Genomic DNA, 22,846 nt, shown 5'->3' on the forward strand with positions numbered 1-22,846 from the left:
TATGCAATGAAATAACTATAATTCCAAAGAGCTATGATACTGAAATACAAAACAGAAATAACAAATGCAAGCAGTTTGAAGTTTATTAGCACATGACAGACAAGCTAATATCTTCATACATCATTGTGATTCAGAGCAAATGAACTGTGCATTTTGGAATACACACTATTACAGAACACTGCAGTGCATGCAGTGAAACTATTTGAATCCTTTTTGAATGCCCTGAGACCTCATGAAATGTAAACGACTTCCGTGAGCTGACTTTCTGTTAAACCAGTTTGGCCTGGAACTCTCTTTCACTCCAGAGGCTCATGATGAAAGGGTAATGCAGAAAGGCGGAAACAAAGGGGGATTTTTTTTTGGCCAAATGTTAATCTCGGTCATATCTGTTAGACAGTTTTATGAGTGTTGGAATTATGGTATGAAAAAAGCAGCAGTTCATTCTAGAAGTTTATTCCAAAGGGTGTTGTCTAGGTCTAAAACGTATCTATATTTGTGTATAATTAAACATAAAAAGAATCTATTCCACAACCTTTTTTCTGATTAAATAAATCTAATAAATGTAGATATTTTTCTCTTCATTCAAGAAACATATCAGAGTCATTGGAGGCTGTTAACCCCAAATGCCTAAATTCTGTAAAGTGATACTTTTTCCATTAAATGTTAAGGCTATTAAGGCTTTATAACCATTCTCTCAAACAGCCCATTAAAGTTAAACCATTACATAAAAGCCACCCATCTTTGTGCTCCACATCATGTTTGTCCTATCAGTCATTTCTGAATCACTAAAGCTTGCTTTATCCAAGTAAAATCTAGCATAGAAGATTGTTGGGACTATTAAATTGATTTATAAGTATTAACGGCTTAGTAGATCTTTCCAGGGATCATAGAGGCTAAAGTTGCACAATATGTTGTTAGTTAGTTATTAATATTACAATATTGTACTTTGAAATACTGATACCACAAAAACAGCATTCAGCCCAATCTTTGAGAGATAGATTAGATAGGTTAGGTTAATAAATTGTGCTATTGCTATGATTGAAGAAAATTCAAGGCAATCTTTAACCCAACACATCACTGCTTATACATTATCTACACTGGGATTTCTTTTTTTCATGTATAACTAGAAACAAACAGAAAGGTTTAGATTTGTGTACAATTTAAAACAAAGAAAGGAAATGTTCAACATCTTGAATAGTCAGTATTCAAGATTCTGTACTATTTCTAGGTCACTATTTAAAATTTAAGCTAATTTGTGATATTGACCATCTTAAACTCCTTGTACAAAAGATCAGAGTCCCTGCCGGCTCAAGTGCATGCTGTCATTAAAGCAAAATGGGGACCTACAAAATAGTAAGAAATTCTGAAAAAAAAAAAAAAGATTACTTTTCACTCAAGATGTTATGCTGAAAATATAATTTGCAATGAATTTTGTATGCGAAAAAGAACACAAAAAGAAGCATTTTCAATATCTTGAATACTTAATAATTCTGATGATTCTGCACTATTTCTCGGTCTCTATATAAATGTAAGCAAATATGTGATACTGACCATGTTAACTGCTTTGTACAAAAGGTCAGATTTTCGTCATGTCTAATCTCTTCTATTGAAGCATGGATTTGATCTAAAATGGATCGTAATGTTTTGCACAGACTTGTGGAGTCCATGCCAGCCTGAGTTCACAATGTCATTCAAGCAAAAAGGCAACAGACCAAATACTAAGAAACTCTGAAATTCATGTAAATATTTCAAAGATTCTTCTAACTTGTCTTTTCACTTGTTGTCAGTAATATAATTTGGAATGAAAATTGCTGCATTAAATCAGAAAAGAATATATACATACACACACACACACACACACAGACACACACACATACACCACACAGTGTACTGGTGGCGGCCCCAAATATGCCATAATTAATTAATGTTAACGGACATTTAACATTTGTTAACGGACTGTTAATGGACATTTAACATTTGCGTCATACCTTCTTTTAAGAAATCTGTCTAGTTATCAATTCAACTTGAAAATCTTTGAGCTGAATTCACTGTGTATATGTTGTTGCTTTAGCATCTATCTTGGTTACAAATGTAGAAGTTAATTAATGACATATTAATAACAAGATATCTCAATACACCCTGAGGTACCAGTGAAGACTTGTGAAATGCCATCAATGGTGCAAATTAATACACAATGCTTTATTAGAATGTCCAATTTTGTGATTATATCTTCATTAAAATCCCTGTTTGAATATGTCTATGATGCATAGGAAGATGCTGTTGCAGGGTCTTTCCAGATCATATGTAGGTCTTCTCAGGACATGCAGAAGCAGCCTCACTTTCAGAAGATCCCAGGCTGTGATCAGGGCCTGTGTGATTCAGCTGGGACTTTGTAGATGGCCCATCACTTTGCTCAGACTGTATCATTGCGGTTGATGTCTTGCTCTTCTTGGATTCTTCAGAGGTTGTTTTGTGCTGCTGCTGATTGACTGGAGCTCCGTCACTGCTCTCAGACTTTGCCAGTATCTTTCTGCTCTGGCTTGGACTGTGGACTCGGACCTGCCTTGAACTTCTGACGCTAGATCCAGCTTCAGATGAACATACAACCCTGTAGTTGACTGAAGGGCTGTCTTCTTCTGCCTTCTGGGAACAGGAAGTGCTACAGAGCATACCACCACCCAATAAGAGAAGGATGGAAGCGCCCCAGCCAATGTAGATAGCTGAACCAATCTCTCTGCGCTGGGCGTCAATTATTTGCGGGTTGTAAAAGATCTGGACCACAGCGACAGCAACCCATGTGACAGGAATCAGACAGAGCAGGGCACTAATGATCAGTGCCACGCCAGCAGCAGTGGCAACTCTACCTTTTGCAGCTCCACCACCGTAGTCGAGAAAACGAGTGCATTTTCCTCCAATGAAGGCCAGTATGAGACCCAGTGAGCCAGTCAGAAGCGATCCTACTGTAAGGACCTGAGCTGCCTTCAGATCAGAGCTGAGCCCCAGCATGGAGTCATAAGGGTCACATTGCATCTGACCTGTACTCTGCACCACACAGGCCATCCAGATGCCCTCCCACATGACCTCAGAGGTAACAATGGTTGCACCCACGAAGCTAGTCACACGCCACATTGGTATGATGCAGGAGAGAAGGACGCCCACCCAGCCAAGCAGGGCAAGACCACTGCCCAACAAGTGTATCCCCTGTGAAGCCATTTCTGTCTGGAAGACTGGATTCAAACTAAATTATCTGCACTGTGTAATCTTCTGGTCTAAACTGCAGTTAACCTAAACCTTGATTTAAAATCCTTGTTTTATAGAGACACTTCTACTTCACTGTTTCTCTGACTTTCCTGTCACCAGCGAAGTATCTACATGAGTACTAAGTCGTGCACTTACACCAAACTAAAGCAGATTAGAATAAGAGAGGAGGTGTTTGCTCCTGAGCAGACCATCCCTTCATGATTCTAAACTTACAGACTACTAGCCAAACCAGATTCTCTGTTCTTTCCAGGACAATATGCACAGCAGTATTAATTAGAGCCACCTGTAAACACAAATCCAGCCTTTTTTGTTTCTCCTGAAACTGTTTTGGTCAGGTTTCAGGAAGCTAAAACTGACCAAACCATACGAGAAAGTAGGAAAATCAGTTTACAATCAAAATCCTGGAGAAATACATTTTTCTCTGATTTTATATTTTGGTTAGAAATACTGCCTTGCACACACACCTCTTACCTTTTTTGGTTTAAATAAGCAAATTTGAGATATTTTTTCTGCATGTACAGAATGTTTATGCATCTACGTACAAAAAAGGCTTATATATGGATGAACATGAAAGAGTGTGTCACATGTTTTTGCTACCACATTAAAGAGAATGAGTTCATCTTTTGCCCTGCCCATGGATGACTAACAGAGAACAAGATGTAGAAATCCATTTGGCACATTAACGATTGCTCAGTTTCAACATTCGTGCCCCATATTCAACATGCGAAACTTCTCACAGACAGTAACCTGAGCTGAAATGCGGACGCTGGAGCTGTTAATCAGTGCCACCATGCTACCCTAGTGTGTTTATATGATTTTTCAATATGTGGCACAGTTTTATATTTAGATTTGTTTGATGAATATAAAAATAGCATTAATGGCAGGCACCTTGGACACCCTTCCAGTTGTAAATTCTCAGAACTTAATTGATCCATTGACTTGTTAGGCAATGGTGTGGTGACAACTGACCACATATATGCTTATTGAATATCCTATTCCAATGTTGGTCCCTCCTTTGCTGTTATAATAACCTTCTCTCTTCTGGGAAGGCTTTCCACTAGATTTTGGAGCATGGCTGGGGGGATCTTCCATTCAGCCGCAAGAGCATTAATGAGGTCGGGCACTGATGTCAGGAGAGGAGGCCTGGTGATTTCAATTCATCCAGATGGTGTTCAGTGGGGTTGAGATCAGGACTCTGTGCAGGCCACTCGAGTTCTTCTACATCAACCTTGGCAAACCATGTCTTCATGAACGTCAGTTTTGGCACAGGGGCATTGTCATGATGGAACATGTTTGGGTGCCTTAGTTGAAGGGAAAGGGAAGAGAAATCCTATGCTGTTTTCGATGAAAGGTTGCAGCTTGTAATTCTCCGCCTCCAAACAGTAAAAGCTACAGAAAACGCCCTTTCCAATTGAAATCTGAACTCCTTGAATTGGAGTAGTCTTCTCAACTACCAGTTCCTTCCCCATTTACGGAGTGATGTCAGATCAACATAGCCGTGCACACTGTGAACAGTGTAGTGTGTCCCTCCTCTACTTTAATAATTAGTTTATAGCAGTATTGGCTCTAGATCCATTAATATACAGACACATTACTTGGTTAAATCTATAACACTGACCATATTAATCACTGTTTTGAGTAGGTCATATTCAGAGGTGGGTAGAGTATCCAAAATCTGTACTCAAGTAAAAGTACAAGTACTTACGGAAATATTTACTCAAGTAAAAGTAAAAGTAATAATCTTAATAGTTACTTGAGCAAGAGTAAAAAAGTATCCGATGAAAAACTACTCAAGTAGCTAGTTACTAGTTACTTCTGATCTGATTGATATGAAGCGAAAACCCTGAATTTCAAACTACTTGGAGAGCTTTCACACACCTCTCCTTGAAAGTCTCTTTGTTCTACTTATATTAAACCTAGGTTGAAGTAAAGTAGCCTATGTCAGTCCTGTGATGGGCACATTAACATCACATAACCTGTCATTTGCAATAAAATCTCAAACACACCCAGATGTTTTTCCAACAGTTAACTGTCTTTATTTTCACATTCACAACACAAACTTGTCAGCATCTGCATTTAAACAAGCTAACAGAGAACAAAAGAGGTGTGTGTGCAGAGTGTGTGTTTGTTATTATGTTTGTGTATGAACTTGTTTATGTGTGTTTGCACTTCAGTATGTGAATGTTTATTTGGTCATATGTTCTTTCTTGAACAATCTGTTTTTACAGAATTTTACTGTTGAACTTCAGTAGTGCCCGTAGTTACCAAATTACCATTAATAGGGTTCAAACAGGCATACCTTTGACACTTACCGCTACATGCATCGCATTATGAAACTATTCTTTCTGACATCTTGGAGTGAAAACATAGACTGAACTTGAGGCCACGGGTCTCGCGCACGTCTTCCTCTGCTTCAGCCATCACCTTCCAGCTAAACGCGCGCTAAACGTAAGCGGGAGATGCGTAACAGCCTCTCGCGAAGCAGCCTCTCCAACGTCTCGCGAGACTTGCGAACAAGTCATATAAACTAATTATTTAAAAAATCTCCTATTTATTACCATTTGACAGTAACGGAGGAACGCAGCCAAATGTAGCGAAGTAAAAGTAAAATTAAAATATTTTCACTAAAAATGTACTTGAGTAAGAGTAAAAGTACATCTTTAAATATACTCTAAAAGTACAAGTTACCCAAAAAATTTACTCGAGTAAATGTAAGGAAGTAAATGGAATTCGTTACTACCCACCTCTGGTCATATTCAACGTTAGAGTTATCTCTCATATGACTAACGTTAGCCTGCTAGCTTGTTGCTAAGCTACTACTGTCTGCTGTTGTTGCTGTCCTGCAATTTCTGTCCAAAATGTTGCATGTATGTTTGAAGGTCAGTATAGTAGAACAGTACCAATAGCCACTCAGGCCTATTAAAAAAAAAGTGTCTTTAAAGCAGCTTTTTATGAGTTTTACATGTTTGACAGAGCAAAAATCCATCCTGTTTTTTTTTCACTTCTCGTGTCGAATCTTATGAGGTGGGAAGTGATGTCATTACTAAATTACCACTTACAAGGCAACAAGATTGCAGCATTAAATATACAGTATACAAAGACATTCCAGACAGTTGTGTGCTTCCTCCTTTGTGGCAACAGTTTGTGGAATATTGTGTATATTGTGTATAAAAAATTCAGAGCATAATAAATTCTGTGACTCTTCAAACCTCCTGGGATCTACTATGCACAGCCCTCTTTAAGTCATTCCACAGGTTTTCAATAGGATTTAGATCTCGGCTTTGACTGGGTTACAGTTCCCTTCTGTAGAAGTGGGTGTGATGCCTTGCATCTTCCATTTCATTGAGTGTTGCCAACTTAGTGACTTTGTCGCTAGATTTTGTCCTTCAGCAGCAGGGATCTAAAAAGTGCCTAGCTACAAATCTAGTGACTTTGTGATCAGATGTTAGCAACATTCTTGCACTCAGGCCTACAGGTTCAGTCGACTCACTGCCAGTGTGTAAACCTGAGTAGTGTTTCTTCAGTTTTCTTCTACAGTTGTTGTTCCCAGTGACCAATCACCATTCTTTCCAATAACTAATCACTGATCAACATTCTATTCAACAACCAATCACTGATCACCACTGTTCCCAATGAGGAATCACTGATCACAATTTTTTTGTCCCATCCGATCACTTTTTTGCTCTTTGTTTTAAACTTTCTTCTTGACTACATACCGGTATTTATAAGTAATCAAAACAGGTTGTTCCATCCGTAACCATTTCCGTAGTAGCTATTCAGAAAGTTGTCAAAGCAGCTGGTGACCATCGATTTTGGTGGGGCAGGACAACCTTAAGAATGACATAGCCTCAAACAAAATGAAGTCAAAAGGTTATTACACTTGACTTATTCTACAGGTTATTATCTGGTGAATTTTTAGAGTAACCCCCTAATAGGCAGTTGAGAGTCACCCTGTATGACTGCATGAGAACAACATACAGTCTAGCAACTCATTTCGGTTTTAGGTTTTATGCGTACCTTTGTTCAAATGTGTTCAGTACAGCGGGTGTGTTTCCTGTTGTCAGTGAAGCACACAGAGAAGAATATCATTTACCAGGGTTGTCAGATTTCAGCAAGATTTCCAGCCCAAGTACATCTCAAAAACCACACAAAAGACCTGGAACTAGCCAGAAAAAAATCAGGAACTGGAAAAGGAAGCCATTTAGACACACTGTATGCACTTACACTTGAAATAAACTGATTAGATTTAGATCAGAATATTTGCAATTAAAGATCTGGGTTCCAAATCAATGGAACATAAGCTTATGTCTGTGAAACAGCAACATTTTTTAAACCTGTTGGCCACTCAAAAGAGGTAATTCGTATTTCAATGTAATGAAGTTGTCAATGAGGCCCTGAAGATTAACGTTTGTTGAACGGCTGATATAAATGGTGGGGCTCTGTCCTACCTGCCCCTATGGATGAGTCTCTTCATGTACTATGTTTCAATATGATATGACTTTGACAATTCAATGAATATGCAAATTAGTCTGTGACATGATCTGTTGAGTTTTTGAGCATGTGAAAAGACTTGAGAGCACTGACTTCGCCGCTTCCTTATCTCCCTTGAGCATGTTGAAGATCAGTTCAGTTGGCCGATTCTACCTGAAAGAAAGTTATTATTTCTTAAATTCGGTTCATTAGAAAATGCTTGCTTAGACTCAAACTAGTTAAGATATTTTAGCAATAACAAAAATGACCACAAGCTTACATTATTCACCAAGATGGGGAAAATAATCACTAAATTTCCCATTGGAGGGAATGGGACTCGGGCTTCCTGTCATCTACATAAAGGGGGAATGACTTCTCTTAATAAAAATAAAATAAAAATAAAGGAAATCCACCAACATAATCTGGAAAAAAAGCTCACTGTCTTATTTGTCATTATGAATGCACAACTCTGTAATGATGATGAGAATGTAATGAGTTAATGATTCCCACTGACAAAAAACAACCTAGATACTTCCAAAGGTGTAATATGTCATTCAGAATAAGGAAGCCTAGCTCCTTCACAATCACAAATCGTAAATATTTACACTGCTTCTACAGAAGCAGGAAGAACAGACATGTAGTTTCTTACAGTTACAAGGTCAGTAGGATTTCTGCACAATCACATCTTTTCTGTGTCATCATAGACAAATTCATGCATGTGTGGACATTAGTAATATTACAGAAAATCTGAAAACAAATTTCCCTCACCATTTTGTTGACTACATTACTGTATCATGCTGTTTCAAAATTATTCAACTGAAGTGTAATTATTTAGCTTAAAAAAAGAATAACAAAAAGAATTCACAGTGAAGGATATAGCATTAAGGTCAGTCTGACCTTCAGAAACAGTAATTCAGTAATTTCCAAAAGTTGCCTTATAAATGAGCATGTATATATAATACATAAAAGTAGTATATATAAAATATATCCTTATTGCTTCTGACATTCTACAAGAGAGCTTAAATGCAAATGATTACAATTTAATATTTTTGATTTTGTGTAAAATTCCATGATGGTCAGCAAAAAGCCCATGATGTTGCTTGATGATGTTTTATATGTAAAGGAAATGACCAGCTTACAGCCACATTTCTGGTAGCACTTTGAATACCACTGATAGACTTTAGGCTAATACACGCTGGATAGTGCTAAGAGGTTCTTTGATTAAGTTGTCTGATCATTTTACCAGTCCACTAAAGTGACTGAAAACCGAATGTTTGTCCGTCTTATACATAAACCTTGCTGCTGCTCACTGTAGATTTGGCCGGAGAGTATTTCACATGATAGAGAGTGTCATCTTTTGGAGGACATGAGCTACAGAGGAGGGCTCCACCTGCAATGAGAAGTGCAGCACATCCGAAGCCGATATAAAGGCAGGGTCCCAGTTCCCTCCTTTGGGCATCCGTGATGGCAGGGTTGTAAAAGTCCCTGATAATAGCGCTTGCAGTCCAGCACACAGGAATAAGAACGACAATCCCTGTGATGATGAAGATGATCCCACTAGCAATGGAGATCTTAGCCTTAGCACTCTCATCCTGTACAAAACTGGTGCATTTGCCGCCGATGATGGTGACGATAATTCCAAAGATTCCAACAACAAGGGCGACGACTATCAAGGCTCGAGCTGCCTGCAGATGTACAGGAAGAATAAGGAGGGAATCATAGACCTTACACTGCATCTGGCCTGTGGTTTGAACCACGCAATCCATCCATAAGCCTTCCCAGTAGACCTGGAAAATCACAATGTTGGCTCCGATGAAAGCCGACATCTTCCATGCTGGTAAACCACAGATGACGATGGTGCCCACAAAGCCAATCAGTGCCAGAACGAGGCCCAGGATTTGAAGTCTCTGGGATACCATTTTGCCTTATCCTTCAAGAGGAGGATTAGATTTCTCTATGCCTCTGTGAATGTATGTACAATCTGAGTCAGGTCTTGACTGACTGTTTGTTTTAGTGAATAGGGAGGAGTGTTTGCTTGACATGGACTTTTGCTGTTGCTGTGTGAAACCAGTTTTGTGCTTTTCTAGTCAGACTTGATTCCTGCTATGCCATGCAGCTGAAAGAACAATTTAACTTATGCAAGGCACCATGCTCACAGAGCTCATCTTCACAATCTGGCTAAAAGTTGCACGTCTGAGGATGGATGGCCTGAATATTTCTAGCTGTGTACACTGAAACTTGTTCTGATGAGAAATTTGATCTATAACTTACCAGCATTGTTGTAGTGAAAGGAAGCAGTTAAATGGATGAAACACCCTTAATCATCTTCTTAATTTTTTTATTTGATTTTTTAATTTGATTTTTTTAAGTGGATGTAATATTTTTTCCTCCATAAAAGTTATGCCTAGACATCTACATACAATATAAGGCTTACGTGTGGATGAACATGAAAGAGTCTTTCACATGTGGATTCAAAACTGCTCGTTTTAAGCACCGAAGGGGAAGAATAATCCCTACATTTGGCAAAATACGCAGGAAATCCTCTCGGTGTGAATGGGAAGCTGGTTTCCTGTTGTCCCCCCTCCCTTAAAAAACATGCGATAAGGCACCTGAAGTATTTGTACTCTCTGGTTTCATCAGTCTTCTCTGTTGTGACACACAGAGCTCTTTTTATTGGCTGACAGGAAAAAAGGCAATCTGCTTGGTTCTGTGATTATATACACCTGCACTTTCATCCAATTATCCCATCAGCCCATCATATGGCAGAAGCACAATGCATAAAATCATACAGATACATGCCAAGAGCTTCAGTGAGAGTTTATATCAAATACCAGAATGGTGGAAAAGTGAGATCTCAGTGAACATGGCATGACTGTTGGTGTCAGCTGGATTGAGTATTTCAGAAACTACTGATCTCCTGGGATTTTCACATACAACAGTGTCAAGAGTTTACACAGATATAAAATGGTACAAGAAACAAAAAACATCCAGTGAGTGGCAGTTCTTATTAATGAGACAGATCAGAGCAGAATGGCCAGAATGGATCAAGTGCTATGGTTAAGACATACTCTTAGTGCAGTGGTTAAGACATTGGGCTTCTGATCAGAAGGTCATGAGTTCAAGTCCCAGCATTTACTTTTATGGCATTTGGCAGATGCCCTTATCCAGAGTGACTTACAAAAGTGCTTTGATGTCTCTATCAATAAATACATTCTGATACTGGTTCGCTAGGTCACGAACTAAGAGTACCATCAGTCCACTCCCAATCTCCTAATGCCGAGCCATTGAGTAAGGCCCTTAACCCTCAACTGCTCAGATAAAAAAACGTATTTAAAGAATTATATAAATGTAAGTCAATCTGGATAAGGTTGTCTGCCAAATGGTGTAAATGTAATGTACTTCACTGGTGTCAGTTTTCCTAACATTCTAATATTCTAACATTTCCTAATATTCCATTGGAACCCAATGTGATTTTCTGCTGTTATAGCCCATCCACCCTTAAGGTTTGAAGTGCTGTGCGTTGTGAGATGCTTTTCTGCATGCCATGGTTGTAAACAGTGGTTATTTGAGTAACCATAGCTTTCCTGTCAGCTCAAACCAGTCTGGCCATTCTCCTCTTATCTCTCTCATCAACAAGGCATTTCCGCCCACAGAACTGCTCCTCACTGGATGCCTTTTTTTTCTTTCTTTTTTTAGCACCATTCTGAGTAAACTCTATAGACTGTTTTGAGTAATAAGCCCAATAAATCGGGAGTTTCTGAAATACTCAAACCAGCCCATCTGACACCAACAACCATTCTACGGGCAAAGAAATTGAGATCACATTTATCGAGATCACATTTTTCCCCATTCTGATAACTAGTGTTGACATTAACTGAAGCTCTTGACCTGTATCTGCATGGTTTTATGCTCTGCACTGCTTCCAATTGATTGGCTGATTGGATAACTGTATGATTGTGCAGGCATATCGGTGTTCCTAATAAAGTGGACAGTGTATGTGGTCAGCCTGCAACTGATATACAAAGTACAAAGCCATAATTAATAATTAAATAAATAAAATAATAATAAATGAAAACCTAAGATATGATTTAGAACAATGCTTGTAACTCTTTTTCATCATTAATGTATGACTCTGTAATGTAACGATTTAATGATTTCCACTGACAAAAACAGCCTTATTATTTCCAAAGGCGTTTGCAATACTTTGTTAAAATACAGAAGTTTGATTGCTTCATGAACACAAAAATCTGATGCATATTCACTGCTTCTAGAGAAGCCCAAATATCAAAAACATATAATTTCTTATAGTTCTGATTTTAACATAAATTACACCAGATTAATTAAATAGGATTTCTGCAGAATCACATAAAATCAAACTCACATGCAGGTGTGAACATAACCATAATATTGAAAATCTAGATATATATATAGATATATATAATATAGCTCCTTTCAAACATCCAAGCCTATTTTACAAATACAGTATAGAATAGATTTTCCTGGGTTCACTTAGAATCAGGACGAAGTCTGTGTTTGTGCTGCTGCCACAACTTCTGTACCAGCAGGGGAAGAGAGTGCCAAAGAAACACAAAGTCAGTGTTTGAGTAGCAAACCTCTTTACTGAGGCAGACAGGGAGTATTTACACAAAATAAAAGGTGTAGTATTCTGAGTTACGCAATATCTGCAGAGACAAAGGTGTCAGACAAAGGTATCAGCAGAGAACAGAAGTGGCGGTTGACGGGTTTCACAAAGTGAAATTATGTCCCATAGTGTCCGTGCTCAGAACATGTTTATCAGAACAGAACAGAAGAAGAACAAAAGATATCACGAGCTCAGCACAGAGCATGCCGACATACATTCGTAATTTATCAGTATATAACACCAAATCATTAACAAATGAAAAAACCCTAATATATGTAATAAATATTAATTAAACATTGTTATATTATTGTGAAATTCATTGCACCATGCTGTGTTTAATAATTATTCAAATATAATTATTGCTTGTGAGATTCTACAAAATAGCTTAAAAGAAAATGATTACAATTTACTATTTTTGATTTTGTTCAGAATTCTTTGTTGGTCAGCAAAAAAGCCCATGATGTTGCTTGATGATGTTTTATATATAATTGAAATTATTCACATTTCTGGTAGCACTTTGAATACCACTGATAGACTTTAGGCTAATACACGCTGGATAGTGCTAAGAGGTTCTTTGATTAAGTTATCTGATCATTTTACCAGTCCACTAAAGTGACTGAAAACCGAATGTTTGTCCGTCTTATACATAAACCTTGCTGCTGCTCACTGTAGATTTGGCCGGAGAGTATTTCACATGATAGAGAGTGTCATCATTTGGAGGACATGAGCTACAGAGGAGGGCTCCACCAGCAATGAGAAGTGCAGCACATCCGAAGCCGATATAAAGGCAGGGTCCCAGTTCCTTCTTTTGGCCATCCGTGATGGCAGGGTTGTAAAACTCCCTGATAACAGCATTTGTGGTCCAGCACACTGGAATAAGAATGAGAATCCCTGTGATGATGAAGATGATCCCACTAGTGATGGAGATCTTAGCCTTAGTACTCTCATCCTGTACAAAATTGGTGCATTTGCCGCCGATGATGGTGACGATAATTCCAAAGATTCCAACAACTATGGCAACGACTATCAAGGCTCGAGCTGCCTGCAGATGTATAGGAAGAATAAGGAGGGAATCATAGACCTTACACTGCATCTGGCCTGTGGTTTGAACCACGCAATCCATCCATAAGCCTTCCCAGTAGACCTGGAAAGTCACAATGTTGGCTCCGATGAAAGCCGACATCTTCCATGCTGGTAAACCACAGATGACGATGGTGCCCACAAAGCCAATCAGTGCCAGAACAAGGCCCAGGATTTGAAGTTTCTGGGATACCATTTTCCTTCTTGCTTTAAGAGGAGAATTAGCTTTGACTGTTCCTCCGTGAATGTATGTGATGTCTGACTCAGGTAGTGACTGACCATACGCTTTACTGAATAGGGAGGAGTCTTTGTTTTGATATGGTCATTTGCTTTTTGCATTATGAAACCAGTTTTCCAGTCAAACTTGATTCCTGCTATGCCATGCAACTGAAAGAACACTTTCACTTTCCATAAGCACCGCCTAAACACAGAGTATATCTTCACAACATGGCTATAGGAAGCAGGTCTGGCCTGAGTAATGGGACGGTTGACCTGAATATTTGTAGATGTAATCACTGTAATCTATCCTTGTTTAGAAATTTAGATTAGAATTAGATTAGTTTAGATTTGATCTTCAACTTACCAACATTGTTGTAGTGAAAAGAAGTTAAATTAGTGTTTATAGGTTTAGCTTTGTGTCTATAATAGGAGATGCTATAATTGCAGGAGGTGTTTGAATAATGAGTGCAAGAACTCATGAATGTCCCTTGAATGACAAAAAATATGCATTATATTAAAGTAATTAGGCCCCAGAATAGGTAAGATAAGTAGATAATTTGCTTTTATTGTTAGACTCCTCTGACTAATGAAGGCTGATGACATTAGTAAAAACAAATGATGCACCTCAACTATGACATCATGAATGTAGGCGACTAGCTTAACTACTAGCTTAACTACATTTTTTTTTGTAGTGTGGCAGTAGCAGTATCGGTATCGATGTAGTGACAAATCACAATATGCAAACTGTTGTTTCTATCAGGAACCAAGTCCTAGTGATGAAAACAAGACTATCCATCATCCATGGCCGCATTTGTGGAATGTTTTTGAGTGCGAAAGATTTCCATGGCATGCAATTCATGGTTGTTTGTAAGCTTTGCAAACTGGAAATGAAAATACTGTCGACATCCACTTTAAGCATCAGTTTAAGGACACATAATTGTGATTTTTGTTGATTACCTAGCTTGTTAAGTTAAGAAAGTAATCAGAAGTGATTGCATTAGTTGCTGAGTGTTTTCTGTTGAATTGTTTCGACGAAGCAGTCTTATACCACAGCAATTTGCCAATGATCATTTTTAATTTATTAATGAATGACTTTTGTTTTGCCATTTATAGTTATATTTAATGTTGTGGCACTTCCACATAGACAAACTAGTTCCTATTATCACTTATTTAAACAGCAAAAACAGTTGCTCCCTCACCTGACTTCTCTCTCTCTCTCTCTCTCTTTCTATCTCGAAGATAATAACACAAAAATGTAGCTTGTCATATTACAAACAAAGCAGAAGATGCTAAGTCTTCTGATCTGGAGAACTGATTATGGCAGAAAACTTGCTGACCTCTTTACAAAGCAAGGACATCCAACACTCCTTCCATAGATGTTTAATAACATATCTAATTACACAAATCTTCACCATCAATACACACTTCTATTTGTTACCTAATCCAAGTATTAGACTAGATTATGTAGCTCCTCTGTCTTTAAGTGCATTAATACAGGGTGTCGCAAAAGTCTCCATACAGAGGGGAAATTAACACTTTTTAGCAAAATGTCTTCTAAAAATTTTCATACTTAGTTTATATTATATATGTTTTTCAAGATAGCCTTTAAGAATGCCTTTGACAAAAGAAGCATGCATTGAAATCATTCTCATGGCTGGATCAGGAAGCTGTCGCAAGGCTGCGAAGGACTTTAACAGGAAACATGGCAAGCACATTACACACGACACTGTTGCCAAAATTATTAACAAATTCAAAAAGCCTGGAAGTGTTGCGGACCAACCGAGAAGTGGACGTCCACGAACATCCACTGACGAAGGCACAACCGACATGGTGCTGGCAAACATAGTCCCCTATGTATGGAGACTTTTGGGACACTCTGTATAACTCGATCATTTGAATTACAGCCTCAAAATTGATCCACTTCTTCAGATTCAACAGTGCTATGGTATAAGAAATAACCAGCAATGATGACAAGCATTATTATTCACATTGAAGCAAACGCCCAAACATCGCTATCTAATTCAATGATATGTGGCTGATCATATGCCCATTAATATTAACTAGCTAGATAGATATTTACAGATACAAGTGAACCAAGAGTAGTGAGTGATCTCACTCTGTAACTGTTGCTTTTTTTGTTTTTAAATTGTTTTACAGCTAAGGGATGTTAGGAATGTCTATTTTGTGCAATAAAATGAAACTGCCACAGTTGATTTTCCTCAAGTGCACTGCCACAAATCTGCTATAACCTGGCTTTGTTTGTCAAGACAATTTTTTCTTAAAATCAACTCATTAGAAAATGCTTGTTTAGCAATTTTGCAATAACAAAAAATGCTCATTTTAATCACTCAAGAGGAAAAACATTCGCTAAAGTTTGTGGAAATACATATACTGTATGTAGCAATTCCCCTTAGAGCGATTGGGGCTCTGGTTTCCTGTTGTCCCGCTTCCCTCTCAAAATCTCACATGAGAGGGCCCCTGGAAATATTTGTACATGGTGACTCCCTGGTTTATATTGGCTGTGAATATAATTAGTTTATGACTGACAGGAAAAAGGTAATCTACTTGGTTCTGTGATTATATACGCTCACCCTGCAGAACACCTGTACAGCTGCACACTAATGCATTATCCAATCAGCCAATCATGTGGCAGCAGCACAATGCATAAAATCATACGGATATATGTTAAGAGCTTCAAGTTAAGATTCTCATTAAGCGTTAGAATGGGGAAAAATTTCTGCACAATCACACAATTCTGTGTGAACCAAATTTACATGCAGGTGTGGACATAATCATATGGTAAATCTAACTATATTAAATAAATTAAGTAAATTAAGTAAAATTAAGTAAATCTATTACTATATTATTGTATCATGCTGTGTTTAATAATTATTTTATTGAATTAGGCAATATCGCACCAGCGAGAGTGCTGTTGTACTGAATATCAGCACGACTGTGGTTCAGCTGCAGGTAATCACTATTGCAAGTGTGATATTGCTTTTATATAACAGTTCTATAACCAAGAAATTAATATAGTGTAACTGGCATTTCAGACACAATATGGCCAAATATTTCATTTATTTTTGCTCCGTCAACAAAAAACAGTCCTCATAGAGTGTTGCATGTTGCCATGCAACACACAGAGTGTCTGACAGCCCATAGTAAGTGTAATAATGGTTTCAATGTAATGAACTATTGCTACAATTGCTACAGTTATATATAATTAAAAAAATGAAGGAATCAAACTAGTATTTTGACTGAATTTTCTAGATTGAAAGAGAGAATTTTACAAAAAAAAAAATCTCAGTGTAGGATAGAGCATACAGCATTAAGCTCAGTCTGATTTTCAGAAACAGTAATTCAGCAATGTCCTAAGAATGTCTAACACACAAGTACATATATAGTATATAAAAGTAGTGCATATGTACATACTGCTTGTGAGATTCCACAAAAGTGCTTAAAAGAAAACAGCTAGTGTTTAAAATTTTTCATTTTGTGTAAAATTCCATTTTGCTCAGCAATACAAGCCCATGATGTTGCTTTATGAATTATTTTATATATAATTGAAATGACAACATTGAATTATCTATAATCATTTAGAATTGAAATGATCCACATTTCTGGGAGTACTTTACATACCACTGATAGACTTTACGCTAATACACACTGGATAGTGCTAAGAAGTTCTTTGATTATGTTGCTTGATCATTTCATCAGTCCACTAAAGTGACCAAGCATCAAATGTGTTATACATAAACCTTGCTGCTGCTCACTGTAGCCAGAGAGTATTTCACATGATAGAGAGTGTCATCTTTTGGAGCAGCACATCTGAAGCTGATATAAAAGCAGGGTCCCAGTTCCTTCTTTTGTGCATCCGTGATGGCAGGGTTGCAAAAGTCCCTGATAACAGCATTTGTGGTCCAGCACACTGGAATAAAAATGAGAATCCCTGTGATGATGAAGATGTTCCCACTAGCGATGGAGATCTTAGCCTTAGCACTCTCACTTTGTACAAAATTGGTGCATTTGCCTCCAATGATGGTTATGATAATTCCAAAAATTCCAACAACAACGGCAATAATCATCAAGGCTCGAGCTGCCTGCAGATGTACAGGAAGAATAAGGAAAGAGGTATAGCCCTTGCAATGCATCTGGCCTGTGGTATGGACCATGCAATAGACCTGGAAAGTCACAATTTTGGTGCCGATGAAAGTTGATACCTTTCAGGCTGTTAAACCACAGATGACGATGGTGCCCACAAAGCCAATCAGTGCCAGAACAAGGCCCAGGATTAGAAGTTTCTGGGATACCATTTTGCCTTATCCTTCAAGAGGCGGATTCGATTTCTCTATGCCTCTGTGAATGTATGTACAATCGTGACTGACAGTACGCTTTATTGAATAGGGAGGAGTCTTTGTATGACATGGACTTTTGCTATTTCTGTGTGAACCCAGTTTGTATTTTTCCATTAGTACTTAATTCCTGCTATGCCAAGCAACAACAAGATCAGTTTCACTTGTGTGGTTTCACACCACATTTACAGAGTTCACATTTACAAAGGCTATCCTAATAATCTCAATAACAATCCTCATGAGCTTCGAATAATCACACCAAGGTCTTTCATCGCTGCACGTGATGTAACTGAAAGCCCATCCATAGTTACTACATAATCTGAAATCTTCTAGCTGCCTGTGGTCCTAGTAGAAATATTTCCTTCCTGTCAGAATTGAAGTTTCTAATGTCCTTTACACATTCCTCAACTTTATTAAGCTGCTGTCTGTCATCTGGCTTTTCTGAAACATATAGCTGTGTGTCATTGGCATAGCAGTGGCAGCTAATACCACATTTATGAATAATAAGAAGCAAAGTAAATTGCTTCTTTCTAAGAGTGGTTTACAAATAGAAATGTAAAATCTATTTTGTGTAATAAACTCACTGCACAATAATTATTATGATAATGCCAGCTGATTTCTTCAATTTGACAAAACAGCTTCACTGTAGTTGTCAACATTTTCTTAGTAGCTTGTAGTGTAGCTAGCTACTTTATCAAAGGGTAGTTTGACTGCAGCAAAATATAGAAAAAATATATCACAAGTAACTTGTAGCTTGTAGTTATAATTGCAAAGTAGCTTCCCTTACACTAGCATCCATAATATACACATAATACACACGTAATATACTGACATCCATGCTATACAGAGTGCCCCAAAAGCCTCCATACATAGGGAACTATGTTTGCCAGCACCATGTCGGTTGTACCTTCGTCAGTGGATGTTCGTGGACGTCCACTTCTCGGTTGGTCCACAACACTTCCAGTCTTTTTGAATTTGTTAATAAGTTTGGCAGCAGTGTCGTGTGTGATGTGCTTGCCAAGTTTCCTGTTAAAATCCATCTCAACCTTGCAACAGCTTCCCAATTCAGCCATGAGAATGATTTCAATACATTCTTCTTTTGTCAGAGGTATTCTTAAAGGCTATCTGAAAAAATATATACAATATAAACTAAGTATGAACATTTTTGGAAGTCATTTTTCTAAAAAGTGCTAATTTCCCCTCTGTATGGAAACTTTTCGGACACCCTGTAGTATAACTGTTCACTTTAAATGTATCCATTAGCATTGAAATGGTCATTAAATCTCAGGTACATTTCCACAAAACTGCTGTAATTTTTGTTTGTAAAGACTGTTAAATATACCCTTCTGGAATCCTTTTGATGGTAATTTTATTTTTCTCTTCTTGGGAACGTCTTTAGGATTGCCATGTCTATTTGATGAGGCTAGCGAAACTCTTCACATTTTCTTTGATCATCCAAGATGTGATAATTAGTCTAATTTCACTGAGTTTGGAATTTGATTGGACGTGCACTGGGATCTCTACGAACTGGAGTTGCAGACCCTAGTTGTAGTAGATTAGCCTGGACAGGTTTGGTGTGTGAGGTTTGCTTTTTTATTTTGCACTAAACTTTTAGTAAGTAAATTTTGATTATTTAGGCCAATTACAAACTTGCATGTTTAGAAATGTTACTATACAGTTAAACAGTGTCATCTGATGTATGTTTTTGAAAATATTGGGATGTATTTACAGAAATATAATTTAGGTAAGATATACATCATTACATGCATTAGCCTCGTAGCTGCTGTGCAAACATTAAAATAACATTAAAACGAATGCAAAGTGCCATGAATTGTCTTCCCACAAAGATATTCACAAGCGTGGAGCAGTGAAGTGAGCATACAGAGAAACTGCTGCATGTAAAAGCACTTCAGTTCTGCGAGCACTGAGACAAAACGTCTACACTTTGCTTGGGAATCAGGGTGCAGCTCATGACACACTGTGTTCATTTGAAATATAAAAAACAGAGCTAAATAAAATGCTCCATGACACCCCTGATTGCTTAATACAATGTAGGTTACTCATTTTAATATCAGTATCGGTATTAATATCAACAAATACCAAAAAACATGAACTTGTACTCATACTCAGTCTGAAAAAAAAAACCCATATTGATGCATCCTTGAGTGCCTTGCATGAATGAATCATTGTCACCCAATATACCAAGAGTATATGATATATGAACAAGGCCCTTAAGGGTATAGTGTGAGATTTTGGTGGAAGCTGAAGCAAGCTTTTATGGAATGTCAATATTCAAACAGGTAATTTGTAGAGCCAATCCATTTAAATGTTGGAATGTGAGGAGAACTTTGCTAAATATTACAAAAGTGTTGTTAGACATCACTGACCCCATTTGTAATTATAGTCCACATAAAGAGTCCCCTTAAAGAGTGTTTCCCTAACAGAAATGCTTCTAAGCAGAAATGGTTAAGAAGCCAATTACCCTTAATTATCCAAGAAATTATTAAAGAACCATTACAAATATTTTTTCTTAAGGTCTATGCTTCAATTTAAAACTGACAGAAAGTGAAATTATTTGGCATTTAGCTTGAATTTGAAACAGCTGAAATGTCTTTATAAAGTCTCAGTATTTGCCCTGTGATGTCTCTTGACTTTCCATCCAGGGTGTACTCCTGCCTCGGATTCATCACATCTCTGACCAGGAAAAAGTGCTTACTGAAGATGAACGAATGAAATCTCAGTATATGTCCAATATTATATTAATTGGTCCAGTTCTCTTTGATAGATTCCCATAAATAGCCAAAATGTTAAAGCCTTTTGATTACGGCTTTGGATTTTTCAGTACCGTTTCATTACACCAGTCAGGTCTGCGAGAAAATTGAATTCCTTCATTTTTCATGCACTTCAAGCACACATTTAAAATGTGTGTCTGATCTAAAGCTCAGCAGCTGTTGGTGTATGTGCCGATGAATATTCCTCCACCCAGAACTAGGAGGAATCCAGCTACCCATCCAATATAGATGCAGGCCCCCAACTCTCCCTTGTTCGCCGAGATGACCTGAGGATTGTAGAAGCTCTGGATGATGATATGTGCTGACCAGCTAACAGCGATCAAACACAGAATCCCTGCGACGATGTAGACCACCCCAGCTACTATACCAATCCTGGCTTTCCTATTCCACTCGTCACGGAAGAAGTTGGTACATCTAGCCCCGACAACCATCAAGCCAATGGCGACAACCCCAGCAGCAAGGGAGATGCAGATCAAGGCCCGAGTGGCCTGGAGGTATTGAGGCAGAGCCAGAATAGAGTCATACGCCTTGCACTGCATGTGTCTAGTACTCTGCAGCACGCAGGTCATCCACAAGCCTTCCCAGAAAATCTGCGTTGTCACAATGTTGGCTCCCACGAAGGCCGACATCTTCCACATGGGCAGAGCAGCTATCAGGATGGTACCCAGGAAGCCCAGGAAAGCCAGGAAGGCTGCCAAGAGTTGCTGTCCCATCTCTGTCGAATACCTCAGCCTACCCCTTCACTTTTTACAGCAAAATCAATGCATGAGATAAAAAAAATAGCACGCAGCAGTGAGAACGATTCGCTTTGGAAAAATATTCTTGTCGTGCCTGATAGTTAGAAGATGTTTTGAAGGAAGGAAGGGGTGGAGTTTATGTTTATCAGGACTTCAGTTTCCTGCTTGACTTGATTCTTTATTGTATGCTTGTTTTAGAGAGAAAGAGAGCAGGGGGGGGGGAGTGAGGGAGAAGGCAAACAAGTATGTGTGCACTATAAAAAGGAGAACACAAGAGCAGCTTGGAGAGTGTGGGAATGGAGCTGAATGAAAAGACTTCATTGTTCATCCCAAAAGCAAGTATCAAAATTCCTCTCTAGTGTTTCTGTGACCTGAAAATGGATGATCATTGAACGAAGCACAAAGCCCAACGTGGACACAGCAGGTTTTTAAGAAAATTTCTGTTTGCACAGATGGAGATTGTAGTATTGAAGTATTTCTTTCTAGCTAGGCCTCTCCTAGTGCTTTGAATGTTTGAATGACTGATATGGGTAAACATCTGTGCACAAACGTGGCCTTTCATTTACCAAAGCTGGATGCAAACACATTTGTGATTACTAACTAGTGTGCAAGAATAAACATGGGAATTTATTGTAATGGAATGTTTATAGTTTTAAGTATATTTTCACATTTTTATTTATGGGATCAGCAAAAGTAATCTACATTAAAGGTCTATGACAAACTAAATTATGCCAGTTTGTTATCTTTTTAAACAAACTTTGGTGGATCTTTTCATGTGGGAAACACATCTTTAATTCAATCTTATCACTTTTGGGATCAAAATCATCCCACCCAGCCTTTTTTTTTTTGTATGATCTGTATGATCTCTGTATGATCTCACTGATGAAAAACACTAGAAGTGAATACAGCATACGCTGCTCTTATTTATGTGACAACTGATACCCCAGTGCTGTTGAATCCTCAGTTCTCATTGGTCAGAAATTGTTGATTAGTTTTCGATAACAGTAGCTCTGACAGTAATTCTGGCTGCATGGCAAATCACAGGTTTATATTCACGCACTCATTCAAAGACATCCTCATTTTTATAGTAACAGCTCATTCAGAGGGAATTGTATGGCAAACTCTCCACATTTAATTTAAATAATTTAAGCCAACAATAAACTGATTTAAAAAAAGAAAATGTGTTATCAAAATGAAACATATATATAATAACCATTGATATGAAGCTTTCTGTAAGGAGAATATTTAACATTCATGGAAGGAGATAGTGCTTTGTAATAGTCAGAGGTACTG

The 22,846-nt window shown here is 37.9% G+C and overlaps 3 protein-coding genes and 1 pseudogene across 3 annotated transcripts; all 4 read right to left on the reverse strand.

Annotated features, from left to right (window-relative positions):
- Positions 1-1,515: 1,515 nt before the first annotated feature.
- cldn30 (claudin 30) lies at positions 1,516-9,812 on the reverse strand. Its single transcript, XM_026938677.3, is given in 3 exon segments — positions 1,516-3,201; positions 4,150-4,175; positions 9,164-9,812. Coding segments are annotated over 3 exon segments (1,416 nt in total). The 5' UTR covers positions 9,651-9,812; the 3' UTR covers positions 1,516-2,298.
- A 2,044-nt stretch (positions 9,813-11,856) lies between these two features.
- LOC113541539 (claudin-4-like) lies at positions 11,857-13,787 on the reverse strand. The gene has a single exon (XM_053240177.1). It carries the CDS (start codon positions 13,647-13,649, stop codon positions 13,014-13,016), a length of 636 nt encoding a protein of 211 aa, XP_053096152.1. The 5' UTR covers positions 13,650-13,787; the 3' UTR covers positions 11,857-13,013.
- Positions 13,788-16,733: 2,946 nt separating this feature from the next.
- On the reverse strand, positions 16,734-17,985 carry LOC113541540 (claudin-4-like; annotated as a pseudogene).
- Positions 17,986-20,965: 2,980 nt separating this feature from the next.
- LOC113541795 (claudin-4) lies at positions 20,966-21,685 on the reverse strand. The gene has a single exon (XM_026938967.3). The coding sequence runs from the start codon at positions 21,527-21,529 to the stop codon at positions 20,966-20,968; it is 564 nt and encodes a 187-aa protein (XP_026794768.1). The 5' UTR covers positions 21,530-21,685.
- Positions 21,686-22,846: the final 1,161 nt, after the last annotated feature.

Source organism: Pangasianodon hypophthalmus, chromosome 15 (genome assembly GCF_027358585.1).
Source record: "Pangasianodon hypophthalmus isolate fPanHyp1 chromosome 15, fPanHyp1.pri, whole genome shotgun sequence".
Classification (NCBI taxonomy): domain Eukaryota; kingdom Metazoa; phylum Chordata; class Actinopteri; order Siluriformes; family Pangasiidae; genus Pangasianodon; species Pangasianodon hypophthalmus.